Raw genomic sequence first — 17,430 nt, forward strand, 5'->3', positions numbered from 1 at the left:
GGGAATCCCAAGACCTCCTAAACATCACTAGGGAGCAGAAAACCTTCTCTTGAAGAAACACATTGGCCACTAGACCCCAACAGGATCAATAACTGTGGCCAGCAAGTCAAGTGGGACGTGGGCTGGAGCTCACAACCCTCATTCTCAAATGCTCATTTGGTCCACCAAACATGCCGAGTACCTACTAAGTGCCAGGTCCTGGGTATGCAACTGCAAACACAACATTCCAGTGGGAGAGAGAGAAACACAAAAAAAGTGACCAGAAAATATTAACCCATGAACAATCCAATGATGAAAATAAAACAGCCATGGACAGAGGGGGATGAGGGCCGGCACGAAGGCAGACTTAGAGGAGGCTCAGGAGAGGTGGACGCAGGGAGGGAGAAGGTAAGGCAGCCTGCTCTGTGGGGTGGAAGCCTCCAGTGACACTGAGTTTTCTCAATGTGTTTTCACGGGTTCATTGGAAACTTCTAAGTGTCCACACAGTCTCCCCCATGCTGAAAAGACCTTGGAAAGAGGCTGTGGCTAAGCTGGAGCTGATAGGAGGTGAGCCTCTCACCTCTGGGACCAGCCAGGATGCAGGCAGGGACCCAAGCTAGAGATTCGGGAGAGAATACTCATGGGAAAACCTGGGGCCAGCTGGAGCTGCTCAGCCACCCTCTTTTCCTTTAAGAGATGTTTTGTTTTGTTTTGTTTAACAGACAGGGTCTCCTTCTGTTGCCCAGGCTGGAGTGCAGTGGTGCAATCATAGCTCACTGCAGCCTCCCTCTCCTGGGCTCAAGTGATCCTCCTGCCTCAGTCTCCCAAGTAGCTGGGGCCACAGCTGAGCACCACCATGCCCCAGCCCTCTCTTTCTCTCTCTCTCTCTCTCCCTCTCTCCCTCTCTCCCTCTCTATGTATACATATATGTATATATGTATATATATGTATGTGCGTGTGTATGTGTGTGTGTGTATATATACACATATATATATATAATTTTTTTTTTTTTTTGTAGAGATGGGATCTATGTTGCCCCAGCTCTTCTTTTTCTAACACCTGTGCTCAGGCCTGGGAGGCTTCTCTGTCTTGTTCGGGCAAAGAAGGCTGGTCCAGGGTTCTCTCCTTAGTCTCTGCCAGCCTAACTTGCATACCCAGTTGAGAGAGCCTCAGGAGGGCAGAGCCGGGCCCCAAGACCTTCAAACCATTCCCGAGGCCTCCTGGCTCTCCCTCTCCCCAGAAGCTTAAGCGTCCTACACCTAAGTAGGGCCACCAAGCTCCACCCACCTGCAGGGCTCTAGAAGAGAGGTGTTCATGAGCCCCTGGACTCTGGATCAATCCTTCACTCTCCTTCACTCCTGCAAAGTGGGGGTCCATGTGCCCATCCTACAGATGCAGATATGCAGGCCCAGGCAAAGTCCAGGGCCCTTCCTGGAGTCAGCAGAGGAATCGGGTCTGGGCCCACCAGGACTGCGGTTGTTCTCCCTCCTTTCGATGTTCCCAAGAACAGGGAGTATCCTGCCGTGAGGAGCGCTGGTCTCACCTATGATCCCAAAGAGCCTGGTCCAGGCAGCGGAAATCCAGAGGGTGCGGCCTCCCGCCAAGTCTGGGCCCTCTCCAGCCTCAGTCTCTGGTCCGCAACCGGAGTGAGGTGGGCCCGGAGCTCTGAGCACCTTCTCACGGGCTCCGAGGCCCCCGCCCTCTCCTCACATTTGCTCTCGGGTTGGTGCCCGGCAGGCCCCGCCCAACCTCTTTCACTTGCTTGGGCAAGGGCAGCCGCCGCGCCGGGCTCTGCCCTATGTGGCCGTCGGATTAATATCCAGATATTAAGTAAACAATAAATTAGCAAAACTACAAGAAAATTTTACAGCCCTTTGCATTTGGCAATCATTGAGTGTTAATTAGAAATTCATTACAATTAAAACCCTGCCTAAACAGGGCCTGCGCGCCTTAATTACATCTGATTTTTAATTCAGAATACGTGTTTACACAGTAAGCGCTACGTACCCCGTGATTATCCCCAATCCTCTTTATACTGTACTAATTATGTAAATTAAACCTAATTAACTGACGAAAACTGCCGTTAATTCAACTAGTAAAAGATATGTGCTTGCGGAGGAAGCGCGTCCGCCCAGCCCCAGCCCAAGCCGGAGCCCAAATGGACGCCACACCCGGGACACGGAGGCAGCGCGGACCCCGCCAGTGGGAGGAGAAGTGCGCAAGGCACAGCTCGCATCCAGAGTCCGGCTCTTCGACCCCTGGTGCCACCCGGCAGCGGATAAAAGAGAGAGAATCTTCAATAATGGGGGTCAGGAAGGCCAAGGGCAGCGACGACTGCGGGCTCTGGACGAGGCCGCAGGACCCAGAGCCCACTGAGGAAGAGAGGTCCCGCCCATCCCGTCGGAGCCTGGGTTGCGGTCCCAGCTCTGCCACTCACTGCCTGCCTGAACCTGAGCAAGTGCCCTGGCTGTGCCAGGCCTTCCTCCTCTGCATCGTGTAGTGAGGGCGATACTGAAACGCAGCGCTGCGCCCTCCTTACCGTCCCTCCTTCAAGCTAGGTCCTTTCTGCAGCATGCCAGGCACCACTTTTTGAGTCTAGAGATCAGCCTGCGTTCCTTATGGGCTGAGGGCCTTGGTTGAGGAGAAGGTCAGGGGTTGGCTTCTACTGCCGGATCCTCAGTTTCCTCCTGTAAAATGGGAATAAGTGGTTCCTATCTATTCCCAGGGCCCCTGTAAGAACCGGCTCTTCAAACAGTAAAGTGCGGTCCGCGGTGATATTAACCCGCCGGACGCCGGCCCATCGTAAAGCCCCAGCTCCTACCCCCACGACCTGCTCCCCGGTGCCCAGCCCTGAACAGCGGGGCTTCCCCAGCCTCTGTCCACGAGCCTTCAGTCCTTCTCCAACTTAGATCAGGGACAGGAGCTGGGTGGGTCTCCTGGCATTGGCCAGAGCGCGGGGAGCTGTCCGTAGCTTGGTGCTGAACGGGGACGCAGAGTCGACGCTGCACGCCCCCTGGTGCGGGGCGGTACCCTTTGTCTAAGAGGTCCCGGGGGCCCCCGCGGCCGGGCTGTTGGAAACGGAGGCGTCTTTGGCCCTCGCTGTACAACAGAGGCAGGACAGGCAGGCCCTGCTCAGGGGGACCCAGCCTATCCTCTGTTCACTCCCACCCCCCAACACCCTGGGGGCGTCCTGGCTCCAGGATCCTTGTCGCGACCACGCCGAATTCTGAGATGCCTTTTAAAAAATCATTAGGAGGCTAAGAATAATTACCGAACGGGATTGTAATTATGGGGTGGAGGAGCCTGGGCCGAGGGAGGGAGAATGAGCTGGCGGGGACTTGGGGGCAGCTCACGGACTGGGACGGAAAATAGGTTCCTATGTTCTCCCTAGGGAAGGTGTGGGAGGAAAGACAGCGGGGAGTTGGAGCGGGACAGACGCACAGCCTGGGAAAGACGCCCGAATGGAGGGGCCAGAGGCAGAAAGAAAGGGGCTGAGCAGGTTCCAGGACTGCTCTGGGAGAAAAGGGAAAGGCAGGGAGATGAGAGACAGAAAGACTGGAACTGAGGAGGGGGAAGAGGGCAAGAACCCGATCTAAAAGAGATCCTCAGAGGAGACAGAGCCCACAAATTTGGGAGAGGTTTTCGGGGCCTAGGAGAACGGCACCCTACGTCAGCCAGCGTAGCCGGGAAGAAGGCAAAGGAGTCCGTGGGCTGGGCCTGCCCCCTCCTCAGTCCCTGCTCCAGGCCTCAGCGATCGGTTCGCGCTTCCAGAGCCCCTTCCCAGGGTCTCTGAGAGCCAGGAGGGAAAAGAAGAGAGGGGAGAAGTGGAGGAAAAGGAGAGATACGCCCCAGAGGAGTTGGGACGCAGGAGAGAAGGGGGCCCATGCCCGGTAGCCCGAGGGAAAAACGAGGCGAGGGGGGCGAGGGCGACCCCGCGCCGCTACCCGCGAAAGATTTATGGCGCCTCCCGGGTTCCAAGGACAGGCTGCGTTTGTCGCTACTGCCACTGCCGGTAGTCGCCGTGGCCGCTGCGCCCCCTGCCCAGGCGGCCTGCCGAGCCCCAGGCCATCCCTGCCATTATTAACTTCTGTTTGATTAGGGTAATTGTTCAAACTTAGGCCGGACAGTATGATTAATTACAGTTTAATTAACGTGTCCATTAAGGACACTTAATGCCAGGGGGGCAGGGAGGGGGTGGTGGAAGCGGCCGACGGGGCGCCCGGGTGCGGGCAAAGAGGGGCGGGGTGCGACTGGTAACTCAAACGAAGAAGTAGAGACAGATTGAGAGAGGAAGAGAAGGGGACCCAATGGGGCATTAGGGGAAAGAATGGTGAAGACGGACAGACCGATTGAGAGAGACAGGAGAGGGGTGGAGAGAAACGGAGCTTTGAGCAGAGAGAGGAGGTACCCAGGGGCGTCCGTAGCATCAGGGGACTGGACCTACCCCATGGGGAAACTGGGTTAGCAGCGCTGAGGGAGTAGTTGACCTCAGATCACTCCCAGTGATAACTTGGCTCCTGCCCTGAGCCTGCTGGTGACGGCGAGGGGAGGCATTCAAGGCCAAGGGCTCCCCAAACCTAGTTCCCAAGTCGCCTGCCCAGGGACGGAAACAGGAGAACGCCCCTCCTCAGGTTAGAGCTCTCCTGATACCTCCCACCGAAGTCAGGAGCATGGGGGAGGCAGATCTGCTCCTTCCCAGCTGCCATCCTCGCTGCCTGGCACCCAGGTCCCTGTCCCGGACTCTGGTGACCCTACTGGTTCCCCAGGGCCACTGTAGGCTCCACCACCCCGGCCCTTGCCTGCAGCCCGAAAGTGAAGTACTCCTCCCTGCGCCCATTCCTCTTGAGTCCCCCTTAGCCCCATCACCCGGTCCTGGCCCAGACCAAAACTGGCTCGTTGGCCAGGAGCACTGGGCCCTCTCCACTTCATTCTTGGGGACAAACTTTTTGGCCCCGGGGCCTTTTCTCCTTCTTGGCCTCTTCAGCTAGAGCGGGACGCAGGTGCAGGGCGCTGGACGCAGGTGTGCGGTCGCTTACCTGGGGAGTGCAGGCCCTGGGGCTGCGGGGAGGCGGCGGGCGCCGCGCGTGGCCCGCGGGCGGGCGGACCCGGGGAGGTCGCTAGCGACTGCGCGGGCGGTGGGTGTGGCGCCTCGGCTCGCAGCTGTCAGGCGCGCCTGCCCCGCCACTCGGGCTGTGACCGCGCTGTCCCCGCCGCCGCGCCATGCGCTCCAGGCTTCGGCCTCTAATTCCGGCCAGTCCCCGGCCTCGGGGTCAACAGCTCAGGGTTCGCATCTCCGAGCCCGGGGCCCCGGCGCCCCGCGCCCGCTGAGAGCGGGAGGGGCCGCGGGTGGGAGCGCGGAGAACCAGGGAGCGCGGCTGTGCGCGCGCGCGGGGAGGGGCCGCGCCGTCACCCGGAGAGCCCGGTGGATCCCGGACTCCCGCCTGCCGCTCCTCCCGCCGCGCACCTCCGCGCACCGCTCGCCCGGCTCCAGCCGCCGCCGCACTGTGAGTACCCACGTCCGATAGCCCGTCGCCCCGGTGCTCTGCCCCTGCAGCTTTTTTTTTCGTTTAGTTCTGATTTGGGCTCCTGTGGCTGTTGTTTTTATGATTATACCTAACGACACCACCGCCTCGCTCCCACCATTGCCAGTCTCTCGCTTCGTTGCCCTCCCCAAGCCCGTCCCTCAAGCTCCGGGAGCCGACGAGTGTTCCCCAAGCTGCTCTGGCTGCTGCTCCTTGTCGCTGCATATGGCCCTTCGCCTGTGCTTTCCGCTTTGGCCCCCGAAATTCCGTTCCTTTCCTAGGGACCCCCTTCTTCTGACTCCGGGCCCGGACTCCCTCCTCTCATTCAGGGAAAACCGCGCAGGGACCCAGGACCCTCAGCTGGGGTACGCTCTCGGCTCGGGCGCTCTCTTCACTGTATGCGGGCCAGGCACAGTTGCCGATTTCGAGAAACCGAGAGGCTGTCATTTCCCAGCCCTGCGCGCCCTCCAGCCACCTCCAGGAAGGCGCGGGGCTTGTTAGCCCGGGAGTCAGGACAGTGTTTTTGCCTCCTAAAATGATATAAAGGACTTCAACCCGAAATGAGGGTCAACTTATTTTAGTTCGATCCTCGGAGATAAAGATGAAACAGACAGACAATACATAAATAGCTTGATACTTGAAGAAGGTACAAAACAGATGAAAGAAAGAGGAGCGAGCTGGCAGAGACAGCTCAGGGACAGATAAGATCGACAAATGAGGGGCTCCTAGACAAATAGAGAAGAAGGGAGAGAGACAGATAAACAGAAGATTCCAGTCTCCTTGCTGACGGCTTTTGAACTGGGATCCCCTGTCTGTCTGGAGTTGCCCCCCTGAAAATGGATTTACCTTCAGGGCCGACTGCAGGGGAGGAGCCCTCAGGGTTGGGCTGCCCTGGCCGCAGGCTGCAGGCGCTCTGATGGGAGCTTGGCTTGTCTGAGGACATGTGGCTGGGTCAGGCGACCTAGAGGGCCCCAAACATCAGTCCCCAAGTGTCCCCGCTGCTGAGGTCTGCCTGCACAGCTCCCTCCCTGCCTCAGCCAGAGAGCAAAGTGCAGGACCAGCAGCAACTTTTGTACCTGGAGCCTTGCAATGGCTACGAAGATGGCCGAGATTCCTTCCAGCCCATATGAACCAGGACAGCGAGGCATGAAGGATACTCAGAGAGGTGATGCCCCTGAAAGAGGAAGCTCAGAGCCCCGGAGCCTGCAGTTGGCCCGAGTGGGAAAGACATATATGAAGGAGGAAAGCTCAGGGAGTGGGCGACTGGAAGCTAAGAAGTGGATCCCAACAAAGTTCCTTGAGAACCTCTCTGTCCCACGCGTTGACCTCGGTGGAAACCAGCTTTGGTCTGGGATACAGCTAAAAATGCAGAAAATGTGGTGAGAACTGCAGGATCCTGGTCTCACTAATAGCTGGAAAGAAAAAGGTTTATATATCCAGCCGAAATCTTTCTGCTCAACGAACGTGGGAGCCAGGCGTGAGAGGAGAAGCTCGGGTTTGTGGAAACTGGCAATGCTGTCCCGGGAAGCCGGCTCGGCACCGAGCTGGGTGCGGTGGGGGCCGCGCTAGGTCCGGGCGCGCACCGAGCGCTTCGGAGAGGGTCGGGTTCAGCACCGCGAACAGCGGTAGCCTCCGCCTCTCTCCTTCCCGGGCAGACCCGGTTCCCTCCTCCTTCTCCCCACCCCCCTCCACCCCCTGCTGTCTGGAGATGGGCAGTGACCGCCCCTCACCCTCCTCCCCATCCCTCCTCTCACTGCCCCCGCCCGCCCGCGTGCATGCGCGACTGAGCAGAGGGGCGGCCGGTCCCCGAAGTCCGGGCTTCAGGACCCAGGCCGGCAGCACCGGCTGCGAGGGTTGCCGAAGGCGCACAGATTTGGGCGCTGAAAAAGCCTGGATTTGGCAATGGCTTTGCTGTGTGGCCTTGGGCAAGTCACTCTGCGTATCTGGGTTTCACTTCCTTCCCAATCCAAAAACGGGATTGGGTTCCTTGCAGACCGGGCATTCCTGAGGTCTCCATTACCCCTTCTCCTCCCCCAAACCCCGGGGGCTTTTGTTAACGGCGCCAACATGGGTCTGAATAACAAAAGACGCCTGTCCAGGGGGTGAATGAGTTTGGACTCCCCACTGCCAAGTATCCCCCGCGCGCCCAACTCGGCGCGCCCCACTGGGCGGGCCCGAGACTCGGCGGCGGAGCTGAAAATGGCTTATCTGCTCTCTGCTTTCTCTATTTCGCAGGAGCGGCGGCATGGAAGCTCTCACCACTCAGCTGGGGCCGGGGCGCGAGGGCAGTTCCTCGCCCAACTCCAAGCAGGAGCTGCAGCCGTACTCGGGCTCCAGCGCTCTCAAACCCAACCAGGTGGGCGAGACTTCGCTGTACGGGGTGCCCATTGTGTCGCTGGTCATCGACGGCCAGGAGCGCCTGTGCCTGGCGCAGATCTCCAACACCCTCCTCAAGAACTACAGCTACAATGAGATCCACAACCGCCGCGTGGCCCTGGGCATCACGTGCGTACAGTGCACGCCGGTACAGCTGGAGATTCTGCGTCGGGCCGGGGCCATGCCCATCTCGTCGCGCCGCTGCGGCATGATCACCAAGCGAGAGGCCGAACGCCTGTGCAAGTCGTTCCTGGGCGAGCACAAACCACCCAAGCTGCCCGAGAACTTCGCCTTCGATGTGGTGCACGAGTGTGCGTGGGGCTCGCGTGGTAGTTTCATCCCTGCGCGTTACAACAGCTCTCGTGCCAAGTGCATCAAGTGCGGTTACTGCAGCATGTACTTCTCGCCCAACAAGTTCATCTTCCACTCGCACCGCACACCCGACGCCAAGTACACGCAGCCCGATGCCGCCAACTTCAACTCCTGGCGTCGTCACCTCAAACTCAGTGATAAGTCGGCCACAGACGAACTGAGCCATGCTTGGGAGGACGTCAAGGCCATGTTTAATGGCGGCACGCGCAAGCGGACCTTCTCCCTACAAGGAGGCGGCGGAGGCGGTGCTAATGGCGGGTCGGGTGGGCAGGGGAAGGGTGGTGCTGGCGGCGGTGGAGGCGGCGGCCCAGGGTGCAGTGCGGAGATGGCCCCAGGCCCGCCGCCCCACAAAAGCCTGCGATGTGGTGAAGATGAGGCAGCTGGGCCTCCGGGGCCACCTCCACCCCACCCGCAGCGCGGACTTGGCCTGGCGACGGGAGCTAGTGGCCCGGCGGGCCCAGGAGGGCCTGGTGGCGGCGCAGGCGTACGAAGCTACCCGGTGATCCCGGTTCCCAGCAAAGGCTTTGGGCTCCTGCAAAAGCTGCCCCCACCACTTTTCCCCCATCCTTACGGCTTCCCTACGGCCTTCGGCCTATGCCCCAAAAAGGACGACCCGGTTTTAGGCGCGGGCGAGCCAAAGGGCGGTCCTGGCACTGGGAGCGGCGGCGGCGGTGCGGGGACTGGCGGGGGTGCGGGAGGCCCGGGAGCCAGCCACTTGCCCCCGGGGGCAGGAGCGGGCCCGGGCGGTGGCGCCATGTTCTGGGGGCATCAACCCTCCGGGGCAGCCAAGGACGCAGCGGCAGTGGCTGCAGCGGCCGCCGCCGCCACTGTGTACCCGACGTTTCCCATGTTCTGGCCAGCAGCAGGTAGCCTACCGGTACCGTCCTACCCCGCTGCTCAGAGCCAAGCCAAGGCCGTGGCGGCAGCCGTGGCGGCGGCAGCGGCGGCGGCGGCGGCAGCTGCTGGCAGCGGTGGCCCAGAGCCCCTGGACGGTGCCGAGCCAGCCAAAGAGGGCGGCCTCGGCGCGGAGGAGCGCTGCCCGAGCGCTCTGTCCCGCGGGCCCCTGGACGAAGACGGCGCGGACGAGGCGCTGCCACCGCCCCTGGCCCCACTGCCCCCGCCGCCCCCGCCGCCCGCACGCAAAGGCTCCTATGTGTCGGCCTTCCGGCCGGTGGTCAAAGACACTGAGAGCATCGCTAAGCTCTACGGGAGCGCCCGGGAGGCGTACGGCGCGGGGCCTGCTCGCGGGCCGGGACCCGGCGCTGGGAGCGGCGGCTACGTGAGCCCGGACTTTCTGAGCGAGGGCAGCTCCAGCTACCATTCCGCTTCGCCCGACGTGGACACCGCGGACGAACCCGAGGTGGACGTGGAATCCAACCGCTTCCCCGACGACGAGGGCGCACAGGACGAGACCGAGCCCTGCGCACCCAGCGCAGGGGGTGGCCCAGACGGTGAACAGCCCACTGGACCCCCTTCCGCCACCTCCTCTGGAGCGGACGGTCCCGCAGACTCTCCCGACGGCGGCAGCCCCCGCCACCGGCGCCGCCTCGGGCCACCCCCAGCTGGCCGGCCCTCATTTGGGGACTTGGCGGCCGACGACGTGGTGCGGAGACCTGAGAGGAGCCCGCCAAGCGGCGGCGGCTACGAGCTGCGAGAGCCTTGCGGGACCCTAGGAGGCCCCGCGCCGGCCAAGGTGAGCCCCGCGCCCGCCCCGCAGGTGGCGCCTTCCCACTTACCCTGTGCCTGGCGGGGCTGCGGGGCCGGGCGGAGGACGGGAATTTTGTTCCGCGCAGGCGTGGGAGCAGCAGGCCCAGGCCACTCTCTGCAGGCCCAGCCTCTGGCGCGCTGCGAAACTGGGCCCACCCGCACCCTCCAGTGAGGGTTTCGAAGGGAAGGGAAGTTGGGGGCGGGGGAAGGACTGGGGAACGTGTGTGCTTTGTTTTTGTTGATGGGAATGGGGAGGAGACCGGCAGAGACTGCCAGATACAGAGACAGAAAAGGGGTGTGGAGGAAGAAAGACGAGGTAAGAAAGGAACTCAGAGCCAGAGAAAAGCGCTCGCCCGGGTGGGCATCAGAGCCCCAAGGAAGAGGAGAAGAGAGGACAGTGTGGCCTTTCCCTGAGTCCGGCCCCAGCAGTACCCGGTCCCTGGAATCTCCCACCACCCCAACTCGCAGTTTTCCGAGTCTCTTCGGACTCCCGCCTTGGGAACCACAGGGTTCGTTGCTGGGAAGGTGTCTCCGGACCGCGTGCGGGGCGGGAGGGGGGCTCTCAAGTTGGCAGGGCCGGGGCTTGAGGGGCAGGATGCAGCCAGGCTGGAGTCGTTGGCCATTTTGAAAGTGAGTGCGCATACCTGTACATTCGGTTCATTAAAACACGAATCATTAACCGGATGCGAAAGGCGTCATTTGTGCCGGGGACGGGGTACCGGCGGGAGAGAAAGTGCCTAAAAGAAGCCGGGTGCAGAGGGTGGAGGACACTTTGAACGGCCTTTGGCTTGGAAGCCGCTTTGTGTTTAGAGTAATTTTCCCGCGGGGGCTAATAATTATCCTGAATCCACAAGGGCGCAAGGGTGCGCCGCGTGCGTAGCTGTGCCGGCTCAAGTCCTGCGGACGCACCAACCTCTGCCACCCCCTTGGCTTTTCCTCTTGGCCGCGGGGTAGGGCTGGGCGTCTTCGGGCCGCCGCAGGGCGCCCCCCTAATCGCCTGTCATTTCTCGGCCGCCGCAGGTGTACGCGCCCGAGAGAGATGAGCACGTGAAGAGCGCGGCGGTGGCGCTGGGGCCCGCGGCCTCCTACCTCTGCACCCCCGAGGCCCACGGTAACGCCTGTCGCGGCCGCTGGCCACTGTAATGGGGGGACCGCAGACAGAGGGCCGGGGTCAAGGAAAGCCTGTGAAGAAAGACAAGGAGAGAGACGCAGAGAAAGAGGGAGAGGGAAAGAAAAATAATGAAAACAAGGAAGCTAAGCTAATACTCCCAACAACTTTCAACCTTTGGTTACTTAAAAACAACAATGACAACACGCCCTCTGCACCACGCGCGCACACATGCTGCAGTACACCCAGACACGGAGTTAAACCCTTAACAAAATCACGCCCGACACCCCTGCAAGGCCTCTCATTTATTCAGCAAGTGTGTTTAGCCGCGGGGTCCCCTTTGGCTAGGCCGGATCCGGGCGGAGGATGGGGGCACATGGCCGCGCGCTTGGGTACCCCAGAAGCGCCAGGGTAGCTGAGGCCCAACGCTGGGTGGTGGGGGCCGCCCTGCACTTGCGCGCCTTACCAGGTTCCTCGCAGAGGAGGGGTTGGGGGCCGCGGAAATTCGGGCAGGTCGAGGCAGCCGAACCCCGGACGATGTCCCCCTACCCACCCCGAAGGTCGCAGCCTGGGTCGCGTTCTCGGCAAGAGTCGCGCGGACAGACCGGGCGGCCACGCGCGCTCGCGGTGCCCCAGTATCTGCGCGCGATGTAGGTCGCTGGTCCCTGGTGGGCTCGGCTGCTCATCTTTCTCTTTTCCAAGGGGCTGGGGCGGGGGCGTGAAGCCCGGAGATGAGCAGACCACGCGCGGGGGTGGGGGTGGGGGTGCCCGGCCCAAAGCCTCAGGGCGCGCGCCTGGGCGCACAGCCGGGAACCAGAGGCGGCCACGACGCTTTTAATTAGGGCTCGGGTGCCCCGACCGCGGCAGCTCCGGCAGTATCGGGGTCACGGTTTCTTTGCCTCTCCTTGAAACTCGGTTTATTGCCTTCAAGAGCCAGATAAAGAAGACAATCACTCGCCCGCCGATGATTTGGAAACGAGGAAATCCTATCCAGACCAAAGGAGTATCTCCCAGCCAAGTCCTGCAAATACAGACAGAGGTGAGCCAACCCTTGAACCCATCGCTCCCCACCGCACCCGGGAGCTGGGACCCAGGTCGCCCACGTTCCCAGAGGCTTGCGAGAAAGGCTTTTAATCAAGTGTAAGTGGCTGCCAGTTTTCTTCCTCGGCGAGCAGATAAATATTTAATGCGAGCAGGGTGCAGGCCAGGTTTTCTGCCTCCTTGATGGATTTGAGGTTTTTTCAGGTAAGGGCAGAGGATGTACTGAAAGGAAATGGAGGGACATCCTCACCCACATAAAATAGGTCAAAGGGCACTTCCTGCCCTTAGATGGCCCATCTTCCCTGGGCCGTCTCCTCCAGGGGTCACTCTTCTACTCCCTACCATGATGTCTTAGAAGGTGGGTAGTACCGGATGCCTGTAACTGTCTCCTCTAAAGGCAGAGGGTCTAGGGTAGGTCCCTGACTCGATGTGGTTCCTGAGAAGCCCACCCCTCCCCTCTCAAGGGCTCTCCCAGAACAGAACCCCTCTTATCTGCCCTTGTATCCCAGGCGAAGATGGGCTTACCTTGGATGTCACAGGAACTCAGCTGGTGGAGAAAGATATCGAGAACCTGGCCAGAGGTGAGGCTAAATTTGTGAAAAAGGTGTACACTGTGCCTGAGGGTGATGGGTCATTCCTGTAGAGGGGTGTTATCCGTGTAGGGGGTGAGTGTGGAAAGACATGGCCTTGGGGGGATCAGTTTTCCTTTCTTTGGGTGGAAAGTATGATCCTCTGGACACATTACCCTGGCACAGAGGTATGTATGTGTGGGTGGAGCATGGGAGTAAAACAAACCCCCAGAAGTTTATTGGAAGTTTGGTTCCCAAGGCCCAGGTCTGTCTGAATAGCCTTGCAAGAAAGAGAAATGAATAACGATGATGAGAACTTTTGATGCCTGTGGACAATCAGACAGGACAGTCTGAGTCCTCTAAACTCAATGGAAAACAGGACTTCAATGCAAGATTGCAGGGAAACATTTATTTTAGGAATGTGAGAGGTGTTTTTCTTTCTCCTGGAATTGACGTATAACCACCTCCACCTTACCCTAAATGGAGTGAGGATGGAGCTTGTTTGCAGAATGGGGATCCCTGGGGGTTACTGCTCAGCCTGTAAGGAGGAGACTATGGTTTGAGGTGCAGAGTAGGGGAGTCTCTAGCCCCACTTTGCCCTTCTACCTTTCATTCTTGCATTTCAAAGGAGCCTCTTCTGGTGGAGGGCCCAGATACCCATGACCTCATGGTCAGGGCAGGTGCCACATCTATCCCTCTGGAGTTGGTTCTGAGGGTACTCACAGAGGCCTCTACACCTAGCTCCCTGTCCCTCAACTAGCCCATAGATGGTCTTCAGAATTGGTGGCAGGAGGAAGACAAGCATTGGTGGTCTTCCATTCTTCCTAGTTACAGAATTACAGGAAATGCCATTACCTTCAAAATCATTGGTGCTTTATAGTGAGGGTTCTTAGCATGGATTTGGCAGTCTTCAGACCTCCTGAAATTGTAGGCAAACTGTTGTATGTGTATTTTTCTGGGAAAGGTGTCCAAGGCTCTGACCAAAGCCTCCCTGATTTATATGGAAAGGGTGGGGGTGGGGGAGGGTCTGTCACTTGAAGTGGGAAATCAAGTTTCTGTGGGCCAGCTTCTTAGATTAGGGAGTTAGGAACAAGTTAAAGCAGTTGCCCAGCTGCATAGTTCCTGGAGCCAGGGCTTAGATTCCACCATCCTGAATTTACTCTCCTGGGCATCCTATCCCACAGCCCAGTTTCTTCACCCAAATCCTTTGAATGCAGTTGGTAAAGCCAGAGAGTGGAGGGCCTCCACCTACTGGTCATCCTCCTCAACTCTCCTCTCAGGGTTGTTGGCCAAGGCAGAACCTGGGTGCTTTCTAGGTCCCCTGAGCTCCAAATAACCCTGCTTTACCTCCCCCTTTACCTCCCACTTTTCCCCTTTCCCAGACGAATTGCAAAAACTGCTCCTGGAACAAATGGAGCTCCGCAAGAAGCTGGAACGGGAATTTCAGAGTCTCAAAGGTACCCACTGCCATCCTGCCTCATCCCACCTCATCACCGAGCCTTCCACCAGGGTGCCCCAACCTACTCCGAAAGCCAGGTGCCAGGCAACTGGCACTAGGCGCCCTGCAGGAGCCAAGAAACTGTCCTTTTCCAGGGTTGTCGGCGAATGGCTGGGTGGGAGTGGGGGTAGGGGTGAAAGCGGGGGGAGGGGGGCAGGGAGTGAGAAAGTGGAGCTGGGGGAGGGGGCTGTGCGTAACAGCTCTCACTTAATCAATTTGCACAGATAATTTTCAGGATCAAATGAAGAGGGAATTGGCTTATCGAGAAGAAATGGTGCAACAGCTGCAAATTGTCAGAGGTAAGACGGGAGTCAGGTGAGCGCGTGCACGGGCCGTAACTGCCTCTCGTCTGGCAGGAGCCGCAATGTTGGCTCAGTCATTTGGATTTAAATTGAAGGTAATTTAACAATTATTTTTTTTATTTAATATCCTTTGTATACTCTGATTAGCCTCAGAATGGCAAGCGAGCCCAGCAAACGGCTTGCAGGCATCATTACATGGAGTGATTGAACTTCTTATCGCGGCAATTTCCATGGTTTCTAAATTAAAAATCGAGGCGTAAAATTACCTGGGAAGTAATGCCTAAGTTTGCTTTAATTTTGGTTAGACCCGTCTGCCTCTAAGCGCCATCCCAGGCCATTTCCTTCCTCCGCCAGTCTGCAGTTAGGAGCTCCGGTATCCCCTCCCCCGTCCCTGGAGTTGTGTCTGCGCGGAGCTGCGCCCTGGGGAGAGGAGGAAGCTGGGGCTGTGACCCCGGCCTTTCGGAGGGTGGTCTGCGTTTCCTGACTGGCCCCTCCTCTTGTCTTCCAGATACCCTGTGTAACGAACTCGACCAGGAGCGGAAGGCGCGCTACGCCATCCAGCAGAAATTGAAAGGTGCGGAAGCCAGGAAACAAAAAATAGGAGGGGTGCTGGGTGCCGGCCGTGCTGTTGAGTGAATGAATGAATAGTGGGACTAGTGAGGAAGGCCACGATCCACATGGATCAGAATCTGAGAGGGAGAAAAGTGGAAACTGATTTTAACGGGAAGATTATTCTACGATGGTGGGGTAAAGAAAGCCACTTGGGCTTTGGGCGCCAGAAAATCTGCCTTCTAGTACCAATTCTGGCTTTGAGCAGGCTGACCCCTCTCTTACTGTGCCTCAGTTTCCTCTTCTGTAAAATGGGGCTACTGAACCAGAGCAGTGGTTCTAAATCACCAGCCTTTGTCCTACCTTCCTGCCTTCTCCTGATCCGCTGCATTGAGATTCCCTGACCCCAAAGGGTTGGGTAAGGTCGGGGAGGGGAAAGGGTGGACTGCGCGGTGAGGTCAGCCAGGAGAGGAGCCCAGAGTGACCCTCGCGACTCTCTCCCCAGAAGCCCACGACGCCCTGCACCACTTCTCCTGCAAGATGCTGACGCCCCGCCACTGCACTGGCAACTGCTCCTTCAAGCCCCCGCTGTTGCCCTAGGGCCGGCCTGGCCGCACCCCTGCGCCCTCAAGCCATGCTGCTCCTTGTAAATACCCGCTGCCGCGGCGGCCCTGAGCGAGGAACAAGCCATTCGGACCCGACCGATGTAAATACAGCCGCCCGTCCGCCCGCCTTCCTCCCGGGCTCCCCGACCTTGCCCGCCCCCTCCCGGGCGTCCCAGTCCAGGGCGCCGGCTTGGTTTCCAAGTGTAAATACCGCCTCGCACCTCAAATCCCCCTACCCCGTTTGAACTCTAGGGCATCGGACCTCAAGGGGTTAAAACTGGACAGACGGGGGCGGGAGGGGAGAGAGCCCCCTCCCTTTGTATAGCCTTGAACCGGATTGTGAATACAACGTAGCAACTTTGCTGGCGCCTGCCCCGCACTCCCCGTCCCCTCCACTTCTGAAACTCCTGTTCCTAATGACAAAGTGGCTATGTGCAATGGATATAAATGTACTGCGAGTCTCTCGGTTCAGTATTAGGTTCACTTTAATTTATTTATGCTGTAAGTTATTTTTGCTTCCTTCTCCTGGACCCACTTCCAGTCCCGTTTTGCATTCCCCTTTGGATTTTGCTTTGTCTATTTTTTTGTTGTAACCTCTTGATGTAACAGCACTTTAAAAGGGCGACAACTGACTCACGAGATGGCAACCACCTGGAGCCTGTTTGGGGAGACCACCCTATACCCTTGACTTTCGTTTTTAATAATTATAATAATAAAAAAAAAGATGTCACTTCTGGGGCTACGGAGATGGGAGTGCATCGGCGGAGAGGGGCGGGCGGAGCACTGTCCAACAGGTGGGGGTGGGAGCAGCCTCGCGGGTTCTGGGGCGCCCGGGGTCAGAATCAGGCCTGCTCAGGTGGGCAGCAGCGAGCACTCAACCTCTCCACTGTCCCCTCCAGACACACTCAATTTTCCCCCACAGAGCACTCCCTCGCCGCGTTTAGGACCCTCCCTTGGGCCCGTGATGGAGGAGGGGCATTATGTCATGGTCCTTAGAGCAGAGGTCCCCGGCCCTTTCTTCAAGCGCTGGAAGGCGCCGAAGGTTCATCCATGCCCATTTCCACGCCTGCCACATCGGGGAAGTTACTTCCGGGGCGCTCACAGACAGGGCTCCCTGCCGGGAATCCTAGGTTCAACCAGAATTGTCCCTTTAAATGGCGCGGGCACCGCCGGCCTGGCCTGGGGGCGCTGGGGCGGGGTGGAGGTCGCAGCGCGTAAGGTGGGTCTACGCCCGGCAGGCCTGGAAAGGAAGGCGGGACTTGGAGAGCTCGGTCACAGGCGGCCTCCCGTCTGCCCTGCCGCTACCCGAAAGGAGGGACCCCGGTCCGCATTTTCTGTTCGGTCCATTTTAGTCCGAGAAGGGCTAAGGACTTGCCAGGCCTCCGCTGGGGCGTCCGACATCCGGGTCGCGGTTGGCAAGGCCTCCCAGCGGCCTCAGTTTCCACAGCGCACCTCCCTCTTGGGCTAGAGACGATGTTGCAAACTGCAGAACACTCTTTTTGCGGGGAGGAGAGTGTGGATGGAGTGGGAGAGAGCGCACGGCACTGGGAATCATTCAGCCTTGGCTTCCATTTCTCGCCCTCGGCTGGCTAGTGGGGGTCCCGGGTTGAGCCCTTCTTTTATCTTTCCTGGGTCTCTGTTTCGGCCTCTGTGAAATAACACGCAGGCCTCGGTCCATGCGGCTCGTAGAAAGCGGACGGCAGGCCCGGTGCCACCGGCCAGCGGCTCGGGACCGGGAGCCCTGGGCTGCAGGGACCGGGAAGTTTCGTGGCGAGTTGTCTTGGTGGGCTTCGGACGGAGCC

The 17,430-nt window shown here is 59.3% G+C and overlaps 1 protein-coding gene across 1 annotated transcript; it reads left to right on the forward strand.

Annotated features, from left to right (window-relative positions):
- The first annotated feature begins 276 nt into the window (after window positions 1-276).
- SKOR1 (SKI family transcriptional corepressor 1) lies at window positions 277-16,099 on the forward strand. The gene is given in 19 exon segments (XM_077938801.1): window positions 277-387; window positions 1,485-1,701; window positions 2,076-2,478; window positions 2,735-2,819; window positions 2,889-2,995; window positions 3,633-3,736; window positions 3,780-3,991; window positions 5,783-5,810; window positions 5,813-5,866; window positions 6,003-6,009; window positions 6,545-6,847; window positions 7,737-9,942; window positions 10,977-11,067; window positions 11,996-12,103; window positions 12,615-12,686; window positions 14,057-14,131; window positions 14,397-14,471; window positions 14,983-15,048; window positions 15,529-16,099. Coding segments are annotated over 19 exon segments (4,419 nt in total). The 3' UTR covers window positions 15,624-16,099.
- The last annotated feature ends 1,331 nt before the right edge of the window (window positions 16,100-17,430 follow it).

Source organism: Macaca mulatta, chromosome 7, assembly GCF_049350105.2.
Source record: "Macaca mulatta isolate MMU2019108-1 chromosome 7, T2T-MMU8v2.0, whole genome shotgun sequence".
NCBI classification, from domain to species: domain Eukaryota; kingdom Metazoa; phylum Chordata; class Mammalia; order Primates; family Cercopithecidae; genus Macaca; species Macaca mulatta.